Genomic DNA, 21,419 nt, shown 5'->3' on the forward strand with positions numbered 1-21,419 from the left:
TCGATTGGTGCGTACCTCCATCGAGTAAGGCAAGAAGAACCGGTGACAGAGATATATTAAAAGCAAGACGAATACGAGAGAGAAAAGAAAAGAATGGGGGAGAAACGGTTGGGATTGAGAAAGAGGAGGAAGAGAAGAGAGAGGGGAGAAGAAAGGAATAGAGGTGGATCCAGCTAAGGCAAAAGCGATCATTGATATGCCGCCTCCTACCAATCACAGAGAGCTGAGAAGCCTTCAAGGGCGCATTCAGTTTATTCAACGCTTCATCTCTAATTTGGCCATGAGATGAGAACCCTTCAATCACTTGTTGAGAAAAGAAGTAAAATTTGAATCGGGATCAGAATGTCAGCTTTCATTCGAGCGCATCAAGCAGTATCTCCTCAATCCACCCGTTCTAAAGTCACCAGAACTAGGAAAGTCACTTCTCTTGTATATTTTCGTCAATCAAAATGCTTGTGACGGATTTCTTGAACAGTATGAGGAAGGCAGTCGGATAGAACATGTCATCTACTATGTAAGCAAGATTTTTATCGACTACGAGAAGAGATATTCTCATATAGAAAAAACATGTCTAGCCTTAGTATGGATGTGTCAAAAGTTGAGACATTATCTGTTGGCGGCTGAAATCAAAATTCTGTCAAGGCTCAATCCTCTCAAGTACATCCTTGAGCAGCCTTTCCTTATTGGACGGATTGCGAACTGCCAAGTCCTCCTGATGCAGTACGACTTGGAGTATGTGTCTCAAAAGTCGATCAAAGGACAATCTATCGCAGATCAGTTGACAGATTTCTCGTTGACAGAAGAGATCAAGGCGGAAGACGATTTTCTCGATGATCGTATCTGTAACGTTCAAGAATCTCCAGTTTGAACCCTATTCTTTGATGGAGCTAGGAATATGTCCGGTATAGAGATCGGGATCTTGTTGATCACTCCCGAAAAAGAGATGATCCATTATTCTCTCAAGCTCAACTTTCAATCCTGGGGGAGAACCGGTTGGGATTTTTTCTGAAAATTTAATTTCAAATCAATTTTTCGAAAGCAATGATAAAGATAGATTCTAATGTGATTTTATCATGGATCATGCATAAATAGATATGAATAAGATTCAAATATTATGAATGATCAAATTTCTTCATGGTTATTGTTTGCTAGTCTTCGAGCAAACTTGAGAAAGAGCAAAAATACTAAACTAATCAAAACAAAAGCCTAACTCACTTTCGTAGGAATCACGGTTGTATTTAGTGATAGAAATCATGGATTCCTCCTGTCATACACAAGGCTGAGCACAGGTTGAAGGAAAAACACGTGAGAGATGCATAATCCTCTTTTTTCAGAGGTTGCAGTATTGGCTTCTTATTAGATATAAGATGTTACAATTACTAGGGTACGAAAATGCCCATTACACAACAAGAGGAATTTACAATATGCCATTAATGAACTTAATGAACATGTGCTTAAATGTGTAATTTAAATAAACATGAATTGGGTTTGGATAAGATTCAAACCCAATCGGGAATGGTCACTGCTTTTCATCCTCCCTTTGTACATGGTTTTGAACCATGAACAACTTGTCTTTCAACATCCAAAATTTGTCCTTGACAAGTCAGCAACTTGATCAGCAGTCTGAACAAATTTTGGTTCAATTTTCTTCTCTTCAACTTTATGTCTCACAAAATGTTGATCAATTTCAATATGCTTGGCATGACTGTGGTGGATAGGATTAAATGACATGTTGATGGCACTTTGATTGTCACATAAGAGAATACATTTAGATATCGATTTTGCTACTTCTATCAACAGATGTCTGATCCATGTTACTTCAGTTGTAGCAGCTGTTATTGATCTGTATTCAGCTTATGTGCTCGACCTGGCAATAGCCCTTTGTTTCCTACTGCTTCACGAGACAAGATTTAGGCCAACGAAAACACAATATCCTGAGACTGACCTACGCTCATCTGGATCTCCTACCCAGTCTGCATCTGTGTAAACAAGAAGTTCATGCATGTGACATTCATTCATACTCTTTTTGTACAAAAGACCATCCCTAATAGTTTCCTTCAAATATCGGAGAATACGTTTAATAGCTTCCATATGTTCAATACGTGATTCATGCATGAATTGAGATACCTGATTAACTGAATAGACAATATCAAGGCGAGTAAATGTGAGATATTGAAGCATCCCTACTATCATGTGATATCCTGTAGGATCCTCATACAAATCTTCATCTTGGGAACTGAGTTTCTGATGAAGTATACTGAGTGTGCTTAGAGGCTTGCAATCTTTCATACCTGCCTTGCTTAGAATATCAATAGTATACTTATGTTGGGTAAGTGTCATGCCTTTAAAAGTTCTGTCAACTTCTACTCCAAGGAAATATCGCAGTTTACCAAGGTCCTTCATCTTGAACCTGTGATTCAGGAGTTCTTTGACCTGCTCAATATGTTCATTAGAGTTACCTGTAATGATGATGTCATCTACATATATCAATAACAAGGTAACTCTGTCTTTACATTTGAATATGAAAAGAGAATGATCAAGAAGAGATCAACTAGAACCATATTTCTCTATTTTAAGAGAAAAATTGTCAAACCAAGATCAAGAGGCTTGATTCAAACCATATATATATAGCTCTCTTTAATCTACACACATATTCTTTAGAGTTTCCTTCTGCATACCCAGTGGGTTGCTCCATGTACACTTCCTCCTTTAGAGTTTCATGTAGGAATGCATTTTTTACATCCAGTTGACTGATAATCCACTGATGCTCAACAACCAATGTTAGTATGATTCAAATAGTGCCCATTTTTACAACCGGACTGAAGGTTTCATCATAGTCTTGTCCTTGCTCCGAGGTGAATCCCTTGGCAACTAGTCTAGCCTTGTAGCGCTCAATAGTATCGTCTCGCTTCTACTTTATTTTATACACTCACTTGGACCCAACCACATTTCGATCATGTGGTCCAGGAACAATCTCCCAAGTGCCACATTTATGAAGAGTCTTCATTTCTTCATTCATAGCTTCAATCCATCGCTTAGAATCTGTTGTTTGATAAAACGTGGTGGGTTGATCTTCCTTACCTAAAGAGGTTAAGAAGAGTTGAAAATCCATAGTGAAATTCTCATAACTTACCCATCGATCAATAGGATGTTGAGGTCGAGTGGATCTTCTGGGAACGGATGATGGAGTAAAAACAGAAGAAGAATGCATCTCCTGATTAGAATTGGGGAGAGTCCCCTTCTCACGTCGAGAGTAAACAATGTCTTTATACCTTTCGGGAGGCAAGAGTGGATCTGAAATGACAGTTTCCTGAGTCCTTTGTATAGCATCGGACATGTTGCCCTCAACTCTTTGATTGCATTCTGAAGGACAAACATCACCAACACTAGAAAAGAGATCAGAGTTCAACCAGGGGTGATAAACTTCAATTTCAGGAAGAGTGTTAACATTGTGGCCAAAATTCAATTCATCAAATACAACATTCCTGGATATTTTGATACGCTTGCTCACGGGATCATAGCATTTGTACCATTTATGATCATCAACATACCCAACAAATATGCACTTCAAGGCCTTATCCTAAAACTTGTGTCGCATTGAACTGTCAACATGAACATAACATACACACCCAAATACTCGCAAATCATGTTAATTTGGATGAACACCATATAAAGAAAAGTAGGATGATTTGTTTTTCAGGATATTCATGCGCAATCGATTTATTATATGAACTGTTGAATGAAAAGCCTCTGCCCAAAAGGTAACTGAAAGGTTACTATCATGCATCATGGTCATTGCACTCTCGACAATATGGAGAAGCTTTCGTTCAGCAATCCCATTTTTTTGAAGTGTATGAGGGCAAGACACCTGCCTATATATTCCATTTGTCTAGAGAAAATTAATAAAGTCATTTGAGGAGAATTCACCCCCTCCATCACATTGGAAACAAAGGATATTATCAGAGAATTGATTTTGAACAAAAGAATGAAAAATCTGAAATAACTTAATGTTTCAGATTTACATTTCATAAAGAAAATCCATGTATACTGAGAATATCTATCAACAAAAATGAGATAATATCTAATACCAGACATGGAGGAAACTGGGGTCGGACCCCAAACATCACAACAAATAATTTCAAAAGGTCTTGAAGCTCTTTTATTAATAGAATGAAATGGAAGAACATGACTTTTACATTGAAGATAACTAGAACACTTTTTATCATTGACATTTAAACTTAGACTTGACTTGGGAATAAGGCTGCTTGAAGCAAGCTTTTCAATAAAATGCTACTACAATGACCTAGACGACCATGCCAAAGATTCGACTTATTACACTCAGAAAGACTAAAAACATTCTCAGGAGGGACTGAAGAAAAAGATGATGTGAGCTTTAAGGTGGAAGGATTCTCTTGAAACACGTACATATTCCCTTGTCATTTTCCTTCAGCGAACATTTTCCTCGTATAAAGGTCCTTGACACGAACAGAAAAAAAAGTAAACTCAACTGAAGCATTGATGTCATCTATAAGCTTAGAGACAGAAACTATATTTGTCTTGATATTTGGAGCATAAATGACATTTGAAAGAGCAAAAGAAGAAGTAGACATAGGAATGACAGATTTTCCAATGTGAGAAATACGATGGTGAGACCCATCTTCAGTGACTATACTATTTCTACCAGCACAAGGAATAAGAGTTAGGAGCTTACCAGCATCACCGGTGACATGAGTGGTTGCACCAGAATCAACATACCAAGTGCCTTGATCATTTTGTTTCAAATTCAATTCAGCTAGAGCAAATAATAACAACTCCTTGACTTCACTGCTATTCTTCAATTTATCTAACCCTTTGCTGGTTCCTGGTTGTTTGCCGTTATTTTGATGATTAAACCAGCAATTAGCTTTGATATGCCCCTTTTTATTGCATAGAAAACAGGTGAGTATTGATCTTTGCCTCTGCCCATTGGGTGAAATATTGGGTGTAGGTAGTATGCCACGACTTCCTTGTTTGTTTGTTTCTTGACCCCCTCTTTCTCAAAAAACAAACCTACCACATCCTCGTCCATAGGAAACTCCTGTGGCAAGGACATCGTGTGCTCCAACTTGGGCATGAGTATCTTTAGAAAAACCCTTCAAGGTCATCTCATACTGTAAAAGCTTGGCACGAAGATCTTCAAATGTAGGTAAATCTGGCAGACACAATAAAGAAGTAACCATCATATGATAATCTGATCTCAGTCCACTCAAAGTTTGTTGAACCATATCTTTGTCGCTAACTGTGCATCCCACGATGGTTAACTGGTCTGTAATGGTCTTCATTTTGTTCAAGTACTCCATGATAGTCATGGAGTCCTTCCTCAGCATTTGAAACTCTTTCTTTCAAAATAATACTCTGGCCTGAGAAACTTGAGAATATGTCTGAACCAATCGGTGCCATAATTGCAGTGCAGAGCAGTCATTTGAAATTGCCACACGTACTTCTTGTGACAATGTAGAAGTAATATAGGCGACCAACGCCTGATCTCGCTTCATCCAGGATACATACTCTGGAATTCTAACATAAGTAATAGAAAGATCTCCCTCACCATTCTTTTCTTGTGGTATGAACTCTGGAATAACAGGAACAGAACCATCCAAATGTCCAGAAAGGTCCTGACTTCTTATGAATGATATGATTTGTCGCTTCCAAGTTAGGAAATTAGAATTGGTCAGTTTCTCATACATGAGTTGACTAAGAAAGTTTGAGGAAAGACCAGGCTGAGAGTGAGGAAAGGAGTCCATATTCTATCAAAACCAAAAAGAAATAAGAAGGAATGGGGAATAATAGGGAATAAGAGATGTAAAAAAATTCAGTAACTATTGAATTGTAATAAAATTTAGAACAGAAACTTAATATCAGAGAATTTTGCTCCCACCGTTCTTTTTTTTTTTTTACCCGAGGCAGGAAACCAGAACTATGCAGTGAGAATCCATTCTGAATTAAAACTCAATCAAAGGGGCACGTTACCTTGGAAATAACGTATTTTCTTTAAGAATATAGGCAAGCGGTGCAAAACATATTGCACAGATAGAAAACAAGACAAATCTAGTGCAAAACAGGTTGCACAGATAGAAAACAAGACAGATCTAGGATCACTTCCAGATCTGAGTCGGATGTGCCCTCAAGATGCAAAAGAATATGATGTGATCTTATTGAAGCTTTGAAACCATGCAAAGATCAAATGATTCAAATCTGATCTTGCATGATTTTTTGAAGTTGTTAATATATAAGAACACGTGCAACAGTGAGACAATATGGAAACGTGAACAGGAAATCAGCAAACAGAGAATCTAAGATGAGAGAAGAGAAATACATTGGGTTTTATATGAAGGAGAAACCGTAAAGGAGGAACACATTACTTGAATGATAAAAAGAATAAAAGAGGAAATCGGTAAGAAAAGAGGCAGAAGAAAGAGAGAGTTGTAGAAGAAAGAAGAAGATCTAGGAGATGAAGAAGCTTTATCGTTCATAAGAAGATCATGAACCTTTGGGTTTGGATTTGATGCTCTGATATCACGATAGAAATCATGGATTTCTCCTGTCATACACAAGGCTAAGCATAAATTGAAGGGAAAACACGTGATAGATGTTGAGGGTTGCAGAATTCGCTTTTTTCAGAGGCTACAGTATTGGCTTCTCATTAGATATAGGATGTTACAATTAATAGGGTACGAAAATACCCATTACACAACAAGAGGAATTTATAATATGCCATTAATGAACTTAATGAACATGTGCTTAAATATATAATTTAAATAAATGTGAATTGGGTTTGGATAAGATCCAAACCCAGTCGTGAATGGTGACAACTTTTCATTTAGCATATGTAATACGCCCTTTAAACCCCCGGGTTACCCCAGTGGATGAGTAAGGTCTCGTGAGGGTTTGTAGTGATGTTACCCACAAACATCTCTATCATGTATGCATAAAGATTTCAATTCAAGGATCATTAGACACTTAAGGAGTTTGTTTTCACACATATTTCATGTCATTACATTTTTAAAGCATGATTAGAGTCTTTTACAGGCCACCACAGAGTAAAACCTTTTCTTTCATTTTTCTAAATATCATAATCATTTATGCTTTATTCTCAAAAAATCAAATATATACATGTTATTATTTACTAATCCTCACTTATATGTTTTTTGCACAGGTTTTCTCAATATTTGCTTCTAAATAGTGAACTTTTTCTTTTATGCTCTTTTTTTCTTGATTTTCAAATTTTTTACACTTTTTCTTTCTTTATGTTGAGCATTATTTCAAAATTTTAGTTTTCGTGACACATGTAACGAGCTTTGGATCAGTGACTCTCAGGCCAGATGACCTTAGGGCACCAGATATAAAGTATCCCTTAGACTTAATTGCTCAAGTCACTAGACCTTCAATTTTCATAGTTTTACGTATAGTCTACTTCTTTGTCATGTGCAATGTCAACATCTATTAGGCTCTCTATAAAGTCCATGTAACGGGCTTTCGGACCGATGGCTCCCAAACCAGATGGCTTTAAGGCACCAGGTATAAACACCCCTCAGACTCTACTTGCTCGAACAAAATAGACTACAAATATCAACTTAGACAAAGAAGTGACATCAGTCGTTATCCTTTTCAACATGAGAATCAAACACTTCAACTTGTGTCTGAGCCCAGTTACTAGGGAATACAAAGATACCAAATAACTAAACATATGCTTTTTTTACTTTTTGAGCTCATAAATGCAATGTTGTTCATTTGCTTAGTTCTTCAAAAATAAAATTATGCAAATTCATACTTATGATTCAAAATAAACTCTAACACGCATTTATCATCATTTTTTTGAAATCCACATAGATAACGTTTTTCTATATTAGTGTCAAAAAAAATTTTTGTGGGGCTTAAAAATTCTTTAAAAATATTAAATTATGTAAAGCATTTATACAAGGTCAAACACATTCCTTAAAAACCCAAATTTTATGAGTTGTCATCAAAAGTGCAAGTACAAGGATAGAAGAATTTTGAGTATACAAACTACACATTCACCATGCTTGAATGACATTGTCCTCAGTGGCACGCCCCCATGCTTGCATGAAACTGAGTGAATGCATATGAGAACAAAAAATAATAGGAGGAAAGTAGTAGAAGTCACCCGATCCACGCTGTGAAACCTTACCGGATATAGCATGTGAATGGCTCTGCATAGGTTCTATCTGTCTACCTGTTATGCAACTCATAAAAATATAAAAAAATACAATACATACATGCCCTATCATTCACGCTCACGAATAAAGAAAACTAACTAAAAACAGAAAAACTACTAATAGTACATCACAAATATGGGTTGTCTCACAGAAATCATGCTCAATCAGGAGCTCTAAGAAAAATGGTGTCATATGTGACACTGCGCACTATGTTTCCTCCAACTCTACCCCTATAAATCCTACAATGACTCTAAAATCTGAAATGACAGAGCTTAGTCTCCACGTGGAGACTAGCCTCAAAGGATGGATAGCCATAAACTGAACAACTATTAGGGTACATATCCAACTGTGGATCGGACTGCTTCTCTGTGACGTCTGTCACCTGGAGGCAATCGTCATATTTTATCACTCTCATGGTAATATCAAAGATATGTAATCGTAAATGCTTGCTGTTAAAAGAAACCTCCATTTCCCCACTATGACAATCAATACAAGCATGGGCAGTGACCAGGAATGGTCTGCTCAGAATGTTGGGAATCTGGTGAGCGACATCAGTGCCTTCCATGTCCAAAACAAGAAAATTGATAGGAAAGTAAAAGTTCTCAACCTTGACTAACACATCTTTCAAGAGTCCTTGCGGATGCTTGGTAGACCTGTCAGCCAACTGCAAAATAATCGTCGTCAGCTTTAAATCTCCAATCCTAAAAGTATCATATAGAAACCCTGGTAATATGTTCACGCTTGCCCCAAGATCGAGCAATGCATGCTTGATAGTCATGTTCCCTATAACATACAAGATAATCGATGCCCCAGGATCTTTGAGCTTAAGTGGGGCTTCGTGCCGAAACACAAAACTCACTTGTTCAGTCAAGAAGATCATCTTAAGCAACGACCTCAATTTTCTCTTCTACGTGCAAAGTTCTTTTAGGAACTTTGCATAGGCAGACACCTATTGAATGGCATCAAGCAGGAAAATGTTTATGTGAACTTGCTTGAACATGTCAAGCATCTCGTGCATGCATGCCCCCTGCTTACCAAAATTAGGTGGTTTGGTCAAGGCCTCAGGAGAAGTGGTTCTAGGGATATATGAAGGAGAGGGTACAAGTTATGGGCCCTGCTTGCTTTCCTTGGGCCTGGTGGAAGAGATTGACTGGTCAGTAGGTGTGGCAGTGGGTTCGTCAGTCGACTCTTGAGTAGAATGGAATGTCTTCCCACTTCGAAGGGTTATAATAGAGTTAGCATGCTCTCAGTGAGACTATGTGAGGTGCAGACCGTGATACATGGGCTCCTTACCCTTCGGGTTGACAACAAACTAACTTGGGAGGCTTCTCTCGCTTCGCCTGCTCAAGGCCTTAACCAATTATCACATCTGAGTCTCTAGCTTCGCTATCGATTGTGTGTGAAAACTGAGGTTGGCCTTAACGTTAGAAAATGCCTCAAGCAGCTTCTCCTGAAAAGATGGGCTCGATGTGGTCATGCAAGAAACAAGGGAGTGTGGCACATCATACCCAGAAAGTTAAGTATATTACATATAACATGGTAGTCACATTTGGTGTGTGGATAAATTGTTTCTTAAATGAGTTAAAATTAGATATTCTAAAAGATCTAGTTCAACTATATTGTGACAATAAAGCTGTTATAAGACTAATACAAAGAGGAGTTGATAGCTCTAAAAGTAAGCATATTAAAGTTAAATATCAATATATTCATGATATGCTTATGAACAATGAAATAGCAATGGACAATATTCCTTCAAGTGATATGGTAGCAGACCCGCTAACCAAGGCAGTCACTGAGGATGTTTTCACTAGACATATAAGTCAGATGGGACTCAGGTATGTCTAAGTGGTAAATGAGTAAAGATTACTCAGAAAGTGTGTATGCAAGGTTCCGGTTGAGAACAAGCATATAAACACAATGAGAGTAAAGATTACTCAGGAAGTGTGTATGCAAGGTTTCGGTCAAGAATAAGCATATAAACACAATCAGAGTAAAGATTACTCAGGAAGTGTGTATGCAAGGTTTCAGTTGAGAACAAGCAGAGAAACACAATGAGAGTAAAGATTACTCGAAAAGTATGTATGCAAGGTTCATGTTGAGAACAAGCATATAAACACAGGAAGTCCCTTATGGCCAAGTGGGAGATGTAAGGTTGTGTGGTCGTAAGTGACTGTTGGGGATTTTTCAACAGTCATAATATTGAAATTCAAGAGAAGTGTCTCTTAAGGGATGAAGGAATTTCTCCCAGGGGTTGTGTCCCAAAACTTGAACTCTTCACATATATAAATACAGTGAAAAAAGGTATGAAGGATACATACAAACATTCATAGAAATTACTAAAAACATTCAAGTAGAAGGGTCAAAGTTTAGACTCCCTGGCGATTTCAAGTGTAACTGTGAAGTCTTCATCCCGATACAAATCTGGCCCCGTGCAAAAAGATTTCTTAATACCAATTTGTTAGCTACCCAAGGAAAGATAGGTCTTGAATAGAGGCAATAGAGAAGAAGGTGATAAGGAGAGAAGGGATGCTTAGGAGAGGGAAGGTGGGAGCGGCTTTGGGAGAGAGGAAAGTTGGAGAGGTTGTGGAGGAAGATTAGGAAGAGGGGGTTCTCTTAGAGTCAATTCTCTAGCAAATGTGGCTTAGTGCTTAATTTTAATTGAGAATTCAAAAGAGATTAGACATATGATTACAAGAGAGTCAGGCTTGGGTATCTATAGACTCATAGCTAGCGAAAGTCCTCCTGCCACATCAGCCTAAGTACAATTACCCAATTTCCCTTGTCATTACATAAAATCCCAGCCACTCAACACATGAACCCCCAACTTAGTTCCCTCTTAACCGATCCCCAAGTAAGCTAGCTGGCTAGTGTGCTTGACCTTGACTTGGCCTTGGCTTGTATCAACCTTTGTCACGGAAGTATGGCACCTTTTAACTAAATGGCGACCATCCCCAAGCCTATGGAATCGAAGTAACTACAAAAGGGTTGGTCAATAGTATAGTTATTTCTTTCAGAACCCGAGTCTCTATATGAAGGTTTGTACGAAGGACGAGAGGTCCTCTAAAATATCATGCAAAGCTCTTTAGTTGGATCTTTCGAAGCTTACAAGATGTTTGTGCAAAGGTCATGAAGTATGTGTAAATATCATGCAAATCTTCTTAGTTGGATTTTAGTTTTTTGAAAGTTTGCAATATGTTTGTGGGGAGGTCACAAGGTTCATGCAAATATCATGCAAAAGGTAAAATGTCCCTAAATAAGTTTGAAATCATTGATTTTGGGTATGCCAAGAATTTTAACATTTTTCTTGGTATTTACAAAAATGCACCAAATTTTGAGGATAGTATGATCATTTTTTGTTGCTTAAACAACACAACCATATACATGCATGTCATGTTTGTTTATTGCCGACAAGCTTTCAATAAAATTTTATCAAAATTTTGAATTTATGTTGAAAAATTAGGGCAAAATTTGGACCTTATTCTACAATTATGTTTGGTTGACTTCAAATGTGATTTGGAATCTCATGCAAATGAGAGAATGAATCTCATTTGCATAACTAACCAAACATGTGATTTGGAATCTCATGCAAATGAGAAACATAAAGTGATTTGAAATTATATTGAAAGTGAATCTCATTTGTTTTCAAATCACACGATGGAATATGTGATTTTAAATCATATGACTTCAAATCCCATTTGATTCCATCTCATGTGATTCTAAATCATATCATGCAATCAAACATACCCTAGATTCTTTTAGAAACTTGTCTATGTAACAAAACTCTACATATTTATCCAATAAAAGAGTTATAGAGATCACGTACTTATCATCAAATGCACAACTTCACGGAAGTATTAAAAAACCAAATCAGCTATGATTTTAAAAGCTTTAGTCTTCCATAACTAGGGGAAGGAAACAAACTGCCCATGTTCAACTTGTGTTCAGTTTTTAAAGAGTTCATTCAAGCTATCAAATAGGATCAACAAGCTTAATACAAATGAGTGTTGAGCTCATCTTAGCCCATGTGTACTTGTTAACTATAATAAATATATTATCGAATATTATTTCAAAAAATGATTGTATTGTATGGCAAATATGACACATTTTTTGAAATGCCTCACAATTTTTACTATTCTCCACATGTCCAAAATCGCAAATATCTAATTTTAAAAAAACATTTTTACCCTTCGCACATGCCATTTCCTATGTGACTATTTTTTTGCAAAACAGTCTTTATTTTCAGATTTGTATCTCTCTGATCCAACATCAAAAACTTATGTTTTTACAGTCGTTGGAAAGCTAAGACATAGGCTTTTAACTTTTCTGTTTTGAGTCAGAACCGAAAACTTCTCTAGAGTTCCCATTTTTTGCATTCCAAAATCAGAATATAAGTATGCTCTGCAGATTGAAATAGGCGCAACTACGCCTTTTCTATATGTTCTATGATATTTTTCAACCACATGCGTTGAAAATCAAGAAAAAAAAAAGATAGAGATAGATAAGGACGTTGACTTTCCAATGCCACTAAGATCACATTGATTTGAGGAGCGATCGAAGAGAAACGTCTTGTGGAAGATAAACTATTTGGTTGTTTCATTCTGCAGAGTATGCTTCTATTTCGGTTTTGGAGCTCAAAAACGGAAACTCTAGAGGGGTTTTCAGCACTGACTCAAATCAAGAAAGTTATAGACCTATATCTTAGTTTTCCAACGACTGTAAAAATATAGGATTTCGATGTCATAGCAGAGAGATACAAACCTAAGAACAAAGACTGGTATGTAAAAAATATATGTGATTTTTGCATATATTTTCTTTGATTTCCTCTTAAATATACGTGGAATTCCTCGTATATATGTGATTTCCTCTCATATATGTGATTTTTCTCTTAAACATGTGATTTTCTCTTAAATATATGTAATTGTTCTCCTATATATGCAATTTTCTTTCTAAATATATGTGATTTTTCTCTTTTTATATGATTTTCTCCCAAATATGTGATTTCTCTTATATATGCAAATTTTCTCCTAAATATGCAGCTTTCTCTTAATTATATGCGAATTTTCTCCTTTATATATGATTTTCTCCTAAATATATAAATTTTCTTCTAAATATATATTATTTTTATAAACAAAAAATCGCAAATATAAGAGAAAATCGCATATATAGGAGGAACTCTGCATATATTTAAGAGAAAAATATAAAAAATATATGTGAAATCTCATGTTTAAGAAGAAAATTGCATATATAGGAGAAACTTTGCATATATTTAAGAGAAATTGCAAAAAATATATATGAAAATCGCATATTTGAGAGAAAATTTGCATATATTTAGGGAAAAAATGACATATATTTAGGAGAAAATCGCATGTTTAAAACAAAAATCACATATATAAGAGGAACTCTGCATATATTTAAGAGAAAATCGCAAAAAATATATGCAATTATTTTGCATATATTTTCTGCAGAATAGTCTCTGTTCTCAGGTTTATATCTCTCTGCTCTGACATCGAAAACCTGTGTTTTTACAGTTGTTGTAAAGCTGCGACGTAGGCCTATAACTTTTATATTTTGAGTCAGAGACAAAAACCCTTCTAAGGTTCATATTCTTTATCTCCAAAACATGAATAAAAACATGTTCTAAAGATTGAAACAACTGAACAATCTATCTTCTAGAGAACGTTTCTCCCCAACCACTTATGAGATCAAGGTGATCTTGGTGGTGTTAGAAAGCCAACGTCCTGATATATCTCTATAATTTTTTGTTTTTCTTGATTTTCAGCACATGTAGTTGAAAAATAGCATAGAACCGACAGAAAATGAGTAGCTGCACTTGTTCTTGTTTGCAGAGCATACTTCTATTTCGGTTTTGAAACTCAAAAATGGTAACCCTAGAGGGGTTTTTAGTTCTGACTCAAAACAGAAAAATTACAGGCCTATGTTTCAACTTTCTAACGACTACAAAATTGCAAGTTTTCAATATCGTATTAGAGAGATACAGATATAAGAATAGAGACTATTCTGCAAAAACAATTACATATTTAAGAGAAAATTCACATATATTTAGGAAACCACATATGTAAATGGTAAAAATATCTTTTTAAAACCAGATATTTGTGATTTTGGACATGGGAAGAATAGCGAAAATTATAGGGTATTTTAGAAAATACATCATATTTGTCATACATTACGATCATTTTTCGATATTATTTTATATCATACACTAGCAATAAGTTGGAATATCAAATCATATTGCTCGTTTGAAACACTGTTTTGTTTTGTAAATGAACCCAATTGAGTTCTCTCAGTAGGTTTAGAGTCAAATTTCTATTAATTTTAACTTAAATATTTTTTTGTAAATGACCCAGCTTAAGTGTGGCCTTCCACACGAATGACCCAAGCTTGAACACCTTGTTTACTGATCCTATCCACAACTGCCAAATACAATTAGCTTTAGTAGTCCACATATAAGAGTAGGTTATGTATATAGGGAAGGGGGACCATCCAACCAAAGGAAGGTCCAAAATCTACATCCAATGATATTTCTTCTCTAACGATCAAGTTTTTCACCGATTCGACTTTACATATTGAATTTTTATTATTCATTTAATGAGCGACATGTTTTGGATTATGAATTTTTTAATGTTTAGATGCATCTTTGAAAGTACTAAAAATCAACAACCCACAATACTTTGTATTGGAAAGTTTTAAATGAATTGTGAGCCATTGATTTTTCACCTTTCAAAAAACATGTATATATGTTGTAAAGTCTTCATGTAAAGCATAATTCTTACTAAATAAATTATAAAGAACAAATATATGACGTCCGATCAATGAGATAGCATTGGAGATGGGGAACCGGTTTCAGGGTATTTTCTGTGCATTATATAATGTGTTTGAATTGATAGTGGTTGATTATATGATGTTCAAATTGGAGTGGAATAGGTGATTGTGTTTGTTTATCAGGTTATATGTGGTTTCACCTCAAATTGAAGTGGTTGATTATATGATGTTTCAGTTCTAGCCATGTTGAAGCTTTGTAGGTGTGAGGCTCAGTTTCGCTGGATTGGCCAAGTTGATCAGCCTTTTCCAAGGCAAGGGCTGGCTGAGTTGGGGTAGATGGCATAGTGACAAATCATTGCACTATTTTTTAAAGTATTGCAGAAATTTTGGTTTTTTGTTTTTGTCCATTTTAGCCCAATAAAAACACTCAATAACATGGGCCCATTAGATCCATAATCATAACGTATTTATCTAATTATAGATATAGAGTAAGAATTCTCACATGGATTCTATGGTAAAACAAACAGTAACAAGAGAATTCTCAATGGAATTCTTTGAGCATGCTTGGGTTAGCCAAACAAGAGAATTCTTAAGATTGAGAATTCTCTTTCTTCACATTTCAATGGAATGAGAATTCATTTTCCATGAGAATTCTTCTCAAGTGTATCCAAATGCACCCTAAAATTCTTCTTTTACTAAAACTCTTCCTTTTCTCAAAACTAATAATATTTCTTTTCTTCTTTTCTTTTCACCTCCGTTTTTCAATCACTAATACTCAACTCATACTAGGATAGCACAAGAGAAATAAAAAACCAGATAAAATCAACAAGAAAATAAGGGGTTAATAGGACGATGTCAGCATCAGCATCAGTTGATGTCAACAGGGTTAGTTACTTTAACATAACACCCTTTCAAACATCGCTAGGGAACATGATCTTCTTATTCAATTCAAATCAGTTAAGAAGATGCAGGCTTCATCGGTTTGTATGCTAAAGGTATGTCTTTCTTTATATCAACAAGGGATTTATGTCACCTGGGTACAGGTGGGTGCGGGTACAGGTACGAGTATGGAGGGTACAACACAGCAATTCCACAAAATATGGGTATGGGAATACGCCTATATATATATATATATATATATATATATATATATATATATATATATATATATATATATATATATATATATATATATATATATATATATATATATATATATAAGTTATAAACTGAAAATATAATTATAAATTATAAATTAAATACAAACTTGTATGTATGAAAGGTAAAATTGTGTATCCAGGTGTCGACATGGGTACCGAGGGCAAAATAGAGTGTTTGGGTATCATAGCAAGGGATGCATGACAAAAGGTTGAAATGTAGGAAGCACCAGAATACTATAGCCTACCTGATTCACCTTTGATGTTAAGATCAAAATTGTGTTAGAAACACCTCCAGAAGAGCGCTTTTCAAGAACTATTCGGAGCTACCTGACCGGAAAAAAAAAGTCAATGCCCAATTCTGTCTACATGTGAAATTTAAGAAACTCGGCTGCACAAAATCTCCAATGACAATGATTTAACACTCAACTGACAAGGAAGGCACTTTTTCTTTTGGATAGTTCAAGGGAAACAAACCTCCCCCCACCCAATAAGCAACCGCACATTGGCTGGCCTCTGGTTGGTAAAAACTCTTGAGGTCTCCCCTGCCCACCAAAGAGGGCACCCAACTTCAACCTTGCAGGAAGGGGATGCCACCCGTGGGTTTCGAACTTGTGATGTCCTGTCAACTTGGTGACATTAACAAGTCGCCCCTATCAGATGGGTGGAGCCCTTGTGGGTGACAAGGCAGGCACTTTTAAGATGTCTCTACTCCAAAATATGCCACTAGGTCAAGAACTAACATGATCTCCATTTGCTCTCACTCCCTGAAATAAGGACCATCTACACTCCCTTCAAAGCTACTCCAACAAAGGTATCCACTCTAGAGGAGGCATTGTTTCTCTCAATGAAGGAGAGGGAACAACCTTACTTTCTTGGGTATGCTAGCTGCAGGCAAGAACATGGGTATGCAAGAAAGGCATCCACTCTAGACAAGGCATTGTTTCTCTGAAATGGCCAACAGACTCCATCATTAGAATGATCTTGAAATATGCAAGAATAATCCTCTTCAGAGCATCCGTAACTTTCTTGGGTATGCTAGGCGCAGGCAAGAATATTTGCCTCAAACAAACACAAGAAGCTGTAATCTGGAGGATAGATGGGTGCACTCATTCATCATGCTTAGCGTCCAACCAACTTATTCCAGGCTCTTTACTCATCCCCTTTTCCTTCATTCTCTTCCTTAACTTTTCGACAGAGCCCCATTGCCCAACCTCACCATACAGATTGGACATGGCTATAAACAGAGAACTATCTTGAGGTCCCAACCTCAAGACATGCTTTCTTGCACATTCTGCAAGTTCTAAATGTCCATGAAGCTTGCAAGAACTCAAAAATGTCTTCCATATAAAAGCATCAGCTTCAAATGGCATGCCATCAATTAAACCTTTTGCCCTGTCCAGCATTCCAGCTCTGCCAAACATATCAACCATGCAAGCATAGTGCTCCATGGAGGGCACAACCCCATGCTTACTAGCCATGGACTCGAATAAATCCACACCTTGTTCGATAAGACCAACATGACTGCATGCTGATAATAGGCATACAAATGTAGTACTGTTAAACTTTGTGCCACTTTGATGCATCTTTTCTGATAGCTCCAATGCCTCCTTAGCACAACCATGATGAGCACAGCCAGTAATGATAGAATTCCAAGTGGCAGCATCAGGTTTCAAGATGTTCTTGAACAGTTTATAGCTATCATCTAGGGCTCCACATTTTGCATACATGTCCACAAGAGAGCTATCTATAAAATCTTCTTTTCCAAGCCCATGTTTGATAATATATCCATGAATGTTCTTCCCTTGCTCCAAGGCAGATATACTTGCACAAGCCCGCAAAATACTAGCACAAGTAAAATGGTTTGGATATACTCCTGCAACTTGCATATTCTGAAAGAGTTTAAGTGCTTCCATTCCAAGACCCAATTGTGACAACCCAGTAACCATCGTTGTCCATGAGACCAAATTCTTCTCTGGCATCCCTTTTAACACTGTATATGCATCATCAACTTCTTCTCCCTTAATCAGAACATCCAATAGAGCATTCTGAACCACTACATCCCCCTCATAGCCAAGCTTGATCACCTGACAATAGATTGCTCTTGCATTAGGAAATGCTTCTCCATTACATGAACCTAATGCGGCTACAAGACTTCCTTGATCAAATTCTATACATTGGTGATGCATGGTAGAGAAAATAGCCATTGCCTCCTTAAATTTGCCACCCTGAACATACCCATGAATCATAGAATTAAAAGAGATGGTGTTCTTCCTCTCACCCATTTCATTAAAGACCCTCAAACCCAATTCAGTAGCACCACATTTCATGTACACATCAATCAGTGCAGTATTGGCTATCACATCCGTACAGAACTCCGACTTCTTAATAAGACTATGAAGAATTCTCCCAGTTTTTAGCAATTTCAAAGTGCCACATGCTCGAAGAATACTTCCAAAAGTAGACTGATTAGGAGAGAAACCACCCCACTTCATTTCAATGAAAATTTCTAGTGCAATCTCAGGCAAGTCATTCTCAACGTACCCAACAATCATTGCATTCCATAGAGCAGCATCTTTAGAAACAACTCCCTTGAAAACCATCATGGCAGATTCCATGTCAGCATATCTAGAATACATAACAACCAATGTTGTTCCAACGTAATCGTTGCTATCAAGTCCAGACTTCACTGCACATGTATGAATTTGCTCACCAATTTTTATTCCAACATCTGGAGAGCAGGCTCTAACAATGCTGACAAGGGTGGATTCAGTTGGCACCAAACCCAGAATTTTTGCTTCTTTGAAAAGATGTATAGACTCAATTTTGAGACCACAGCTTAGGAAGCCTGCAATCATTGCATTGTAAAGAACTACATCATGCATCTCAATGTGTTTGAAAATAGACAGAGCGCTCTCTATGTCTCTGCATTTGAAATACATGTTGACGAGGGTCGTTTTCACAAAATTGTCCAAATAGAAACCGGAGATTATTGCCTGCATTACCATGTCCATGCAAGATTAGTTGGATACACTATGGAGTATGGATCATGGCTTTGAGCTTGTGAGCTATGATAACTAAGCTAGAATACTGAGAATTCCTGCATCTTTTGAGTGAGTTACTTGTGCCCCACAGGACTGAACTAAGATTCAAATAACCAGGCCACCATGACCAAGAACTGAGATCAAGGTCAGACTGAGGTGATAGATCCCATTAGACCAGATGGGCTTATACCTAGACTAAGTTGATCCCGAGCCACAGATTTTAGCTCATGGGAGGCATTCTAGTTTGAGGCAACTGAGCAAAAAAATAGCTGAAATAAGAAAACCAATTTTGGACATGGAATTGGTATGGTCGGGCTTGACTTACGTATGTTGACAAGGTGGGGAATTGATGGGTCAGACACGGCTTCAACCTAAGACCACGTGAAATACCAAGTCCACACAATTAAACATTGGAACTTCGGCAATGCCACACAAACCATCAAGTATCAAGCTGATGACAATTACCTGGGCATGGATCTGCTTGCCTTGGGCTACACTCCTGAGGTCTGAGCACGCCTGTGCAAGGCTCGAAATTGCGAACTGGGTCGGTGCAACTCCCGCGATATGCATCTGTTTTGCCAAGTTTAAGGCAGCAGAAGGCTCACTGGATCGAGCATAGCCGGCGATCATAGCTGACCATGAGACGATGTTTCTATCGGGCATTTCGTCAAACAGTTTGCTTCCATCGCCGGTTTGACCAGATTTCACATACATGTTGAGAAGGTGATTTGAAAATGTGCTTTCATGGAGGAGGCCACTCTTTATTATGTGGGCGTGGATGGATTTACCGGTTGAATCGGAGTTCATGTATGCGGCGGTGTCCCTCAAGAGAGAGATAACGGCCCCGCGGCTAGTTTTTGAACCCTGCATAGGCGACTCTTCTCCGCCAAACTTTCCGAATGGTCTATTCTGGTTGCCGCTCGTTGGAAGTTGGAACAAGGAAGCGAAAGCGAAGAAATCGTCTCGGTCAATTTCCGATATTGTTTTGATACGGGAGCCATTCGACCAAGAATCGGTTTTCCTTAAGTTGCTCGTAGTCGATGTCACAAGTCTCCGTCGCCGGAAAGTCTTGGCGAGGGAAAATGTTGAAATATTTTAAAAAATCTGGATTTATCGAGAAAACCACGTATTGGCTACCTCTGTGGGTTTCACACGTCCTAGTTCAAACTCATAGGCGGCGGCCGTTTTTTGACCAAATCTGTCCCAAACACGGGTTCAGCCTGGTCAAAATAGTAGTATTGGATCCTTTTTTTCTTCTTCTTTCCTTTTTTAGGGAAATCAAAATTTATTGAATAGTAGTAAACAGACTCAGCCAATAAAACTTGAAAAGAAGAAGAATCAGCTTCAAACAGAGGTCGCAACCATTTCACTTCCTCAAACCCCCCATTGAAGCCTAACCAAGTGGAAGATGTTTACTAAAAGGTGACAATGAAAACTTCGCTGAAAGTACACCCGTTTCTCTCTTTCCATGTATACCACCATGCAAGTACAAGCCAGCATCGCCAAACAATTTGTGACATAGATCTAAGAATCAGGTCCCTATCAAAGGCTCCTCTCTAACAATCCAAGAGATACAGGTCCAGTTGAAGGATAATAAATGTTGAAAGTAAACACACTTCTAAAACATGTGATAAACCATCTCTTCAGCTGAGTTGCATGTGATACATAAAGCTAGCCATATGAAAGCCTCAATTTTTAAGTGTAAATTGCTTAACTAGTCGATTCAACATAACTAGCCAAGCAAAGGTCTATAACCCAAAACCCCACAAAGACTTGTCTTTAAGGATTGCCTTGCCATACCATGCAGCAATAATAATGAGTGATAGAATGATGATTTGTTTATGGTTGAATATTTGTTATATGGTATGTTGTTGATTTTAAATCCCCACAAAATCTAATGTATATGTCAGGATAACATGATCTAAGGTTTAATTTCTACTGAATATATATATATATATATGTGTGTGTGTTAATATTGTGATAAAAAAATGAATTTTTCAAAATAAGCAATATTTTGTAATTGTCTAGTGCTTTTGGCATTAATATTATTTCGGACTTTGAGAAAATTATGACATTTGCAACGTAGGTTTTAAACTTGGTAGGATACAAATTGGTTGGATATGGATTAATTAGAACATGTCCGAAAAAGATCAACTATGGAAGTTATACATCTTCTTAGACAACTTATTGAGAGAAATAGAGATAGGAACAAAGATTTGTAT

The 21,419-nt window shown here is 37.0% G+C and overlaps 1 protein-coding gene and 1 pseudogene across 1 annotated transcript; both read right to left on the minus strand.

Annotated features, from left to right (window-relative positions):
• Nucleotides 1–8,466: 8,466 nt before the first annotated feature.
• On the minus strand, nucleotides 8,467–8,994 carry LOC149817411 (uncharacterized). Its single transcript, XM_089987072.1, has one exon. The coding sequence runs from the start codon at nucleotides 8,992–8,994 to the stop codon at nucleotides 8,467–8,469; it is 528 nt and encodes a 175-aa protein (XP_089843198.1).
• An 8,268-nt stretch (nucleotides 8,995–17,262) lies between these two features.
• Nucleotides 17,263–19,860, minus strand: LOC149817412 (pentatricopeptide repeat-containing protein At4g13650 pseudogene; annotated as a pseudogene).
• Between the last annotated feature and the right edge of the window lie 1,559 nt (nucleotides 19,861–21,419).

This window comes from Nuphar pumila, chromosome 14 (assembly GCF_984573655.1).
Source record: "Nuphar pumila chromosome 14, dmNupPumi1.hap1.1, whole genome shotgun sequence".
Taxonomy (NCBI): domain Eukaryota; kingdom Viridiplantae; phylum Streptophyta; class Magnoliopsida; order Nymphaeales; family Nymphaeaceae; genus Nuphar; species Nuphar pumila.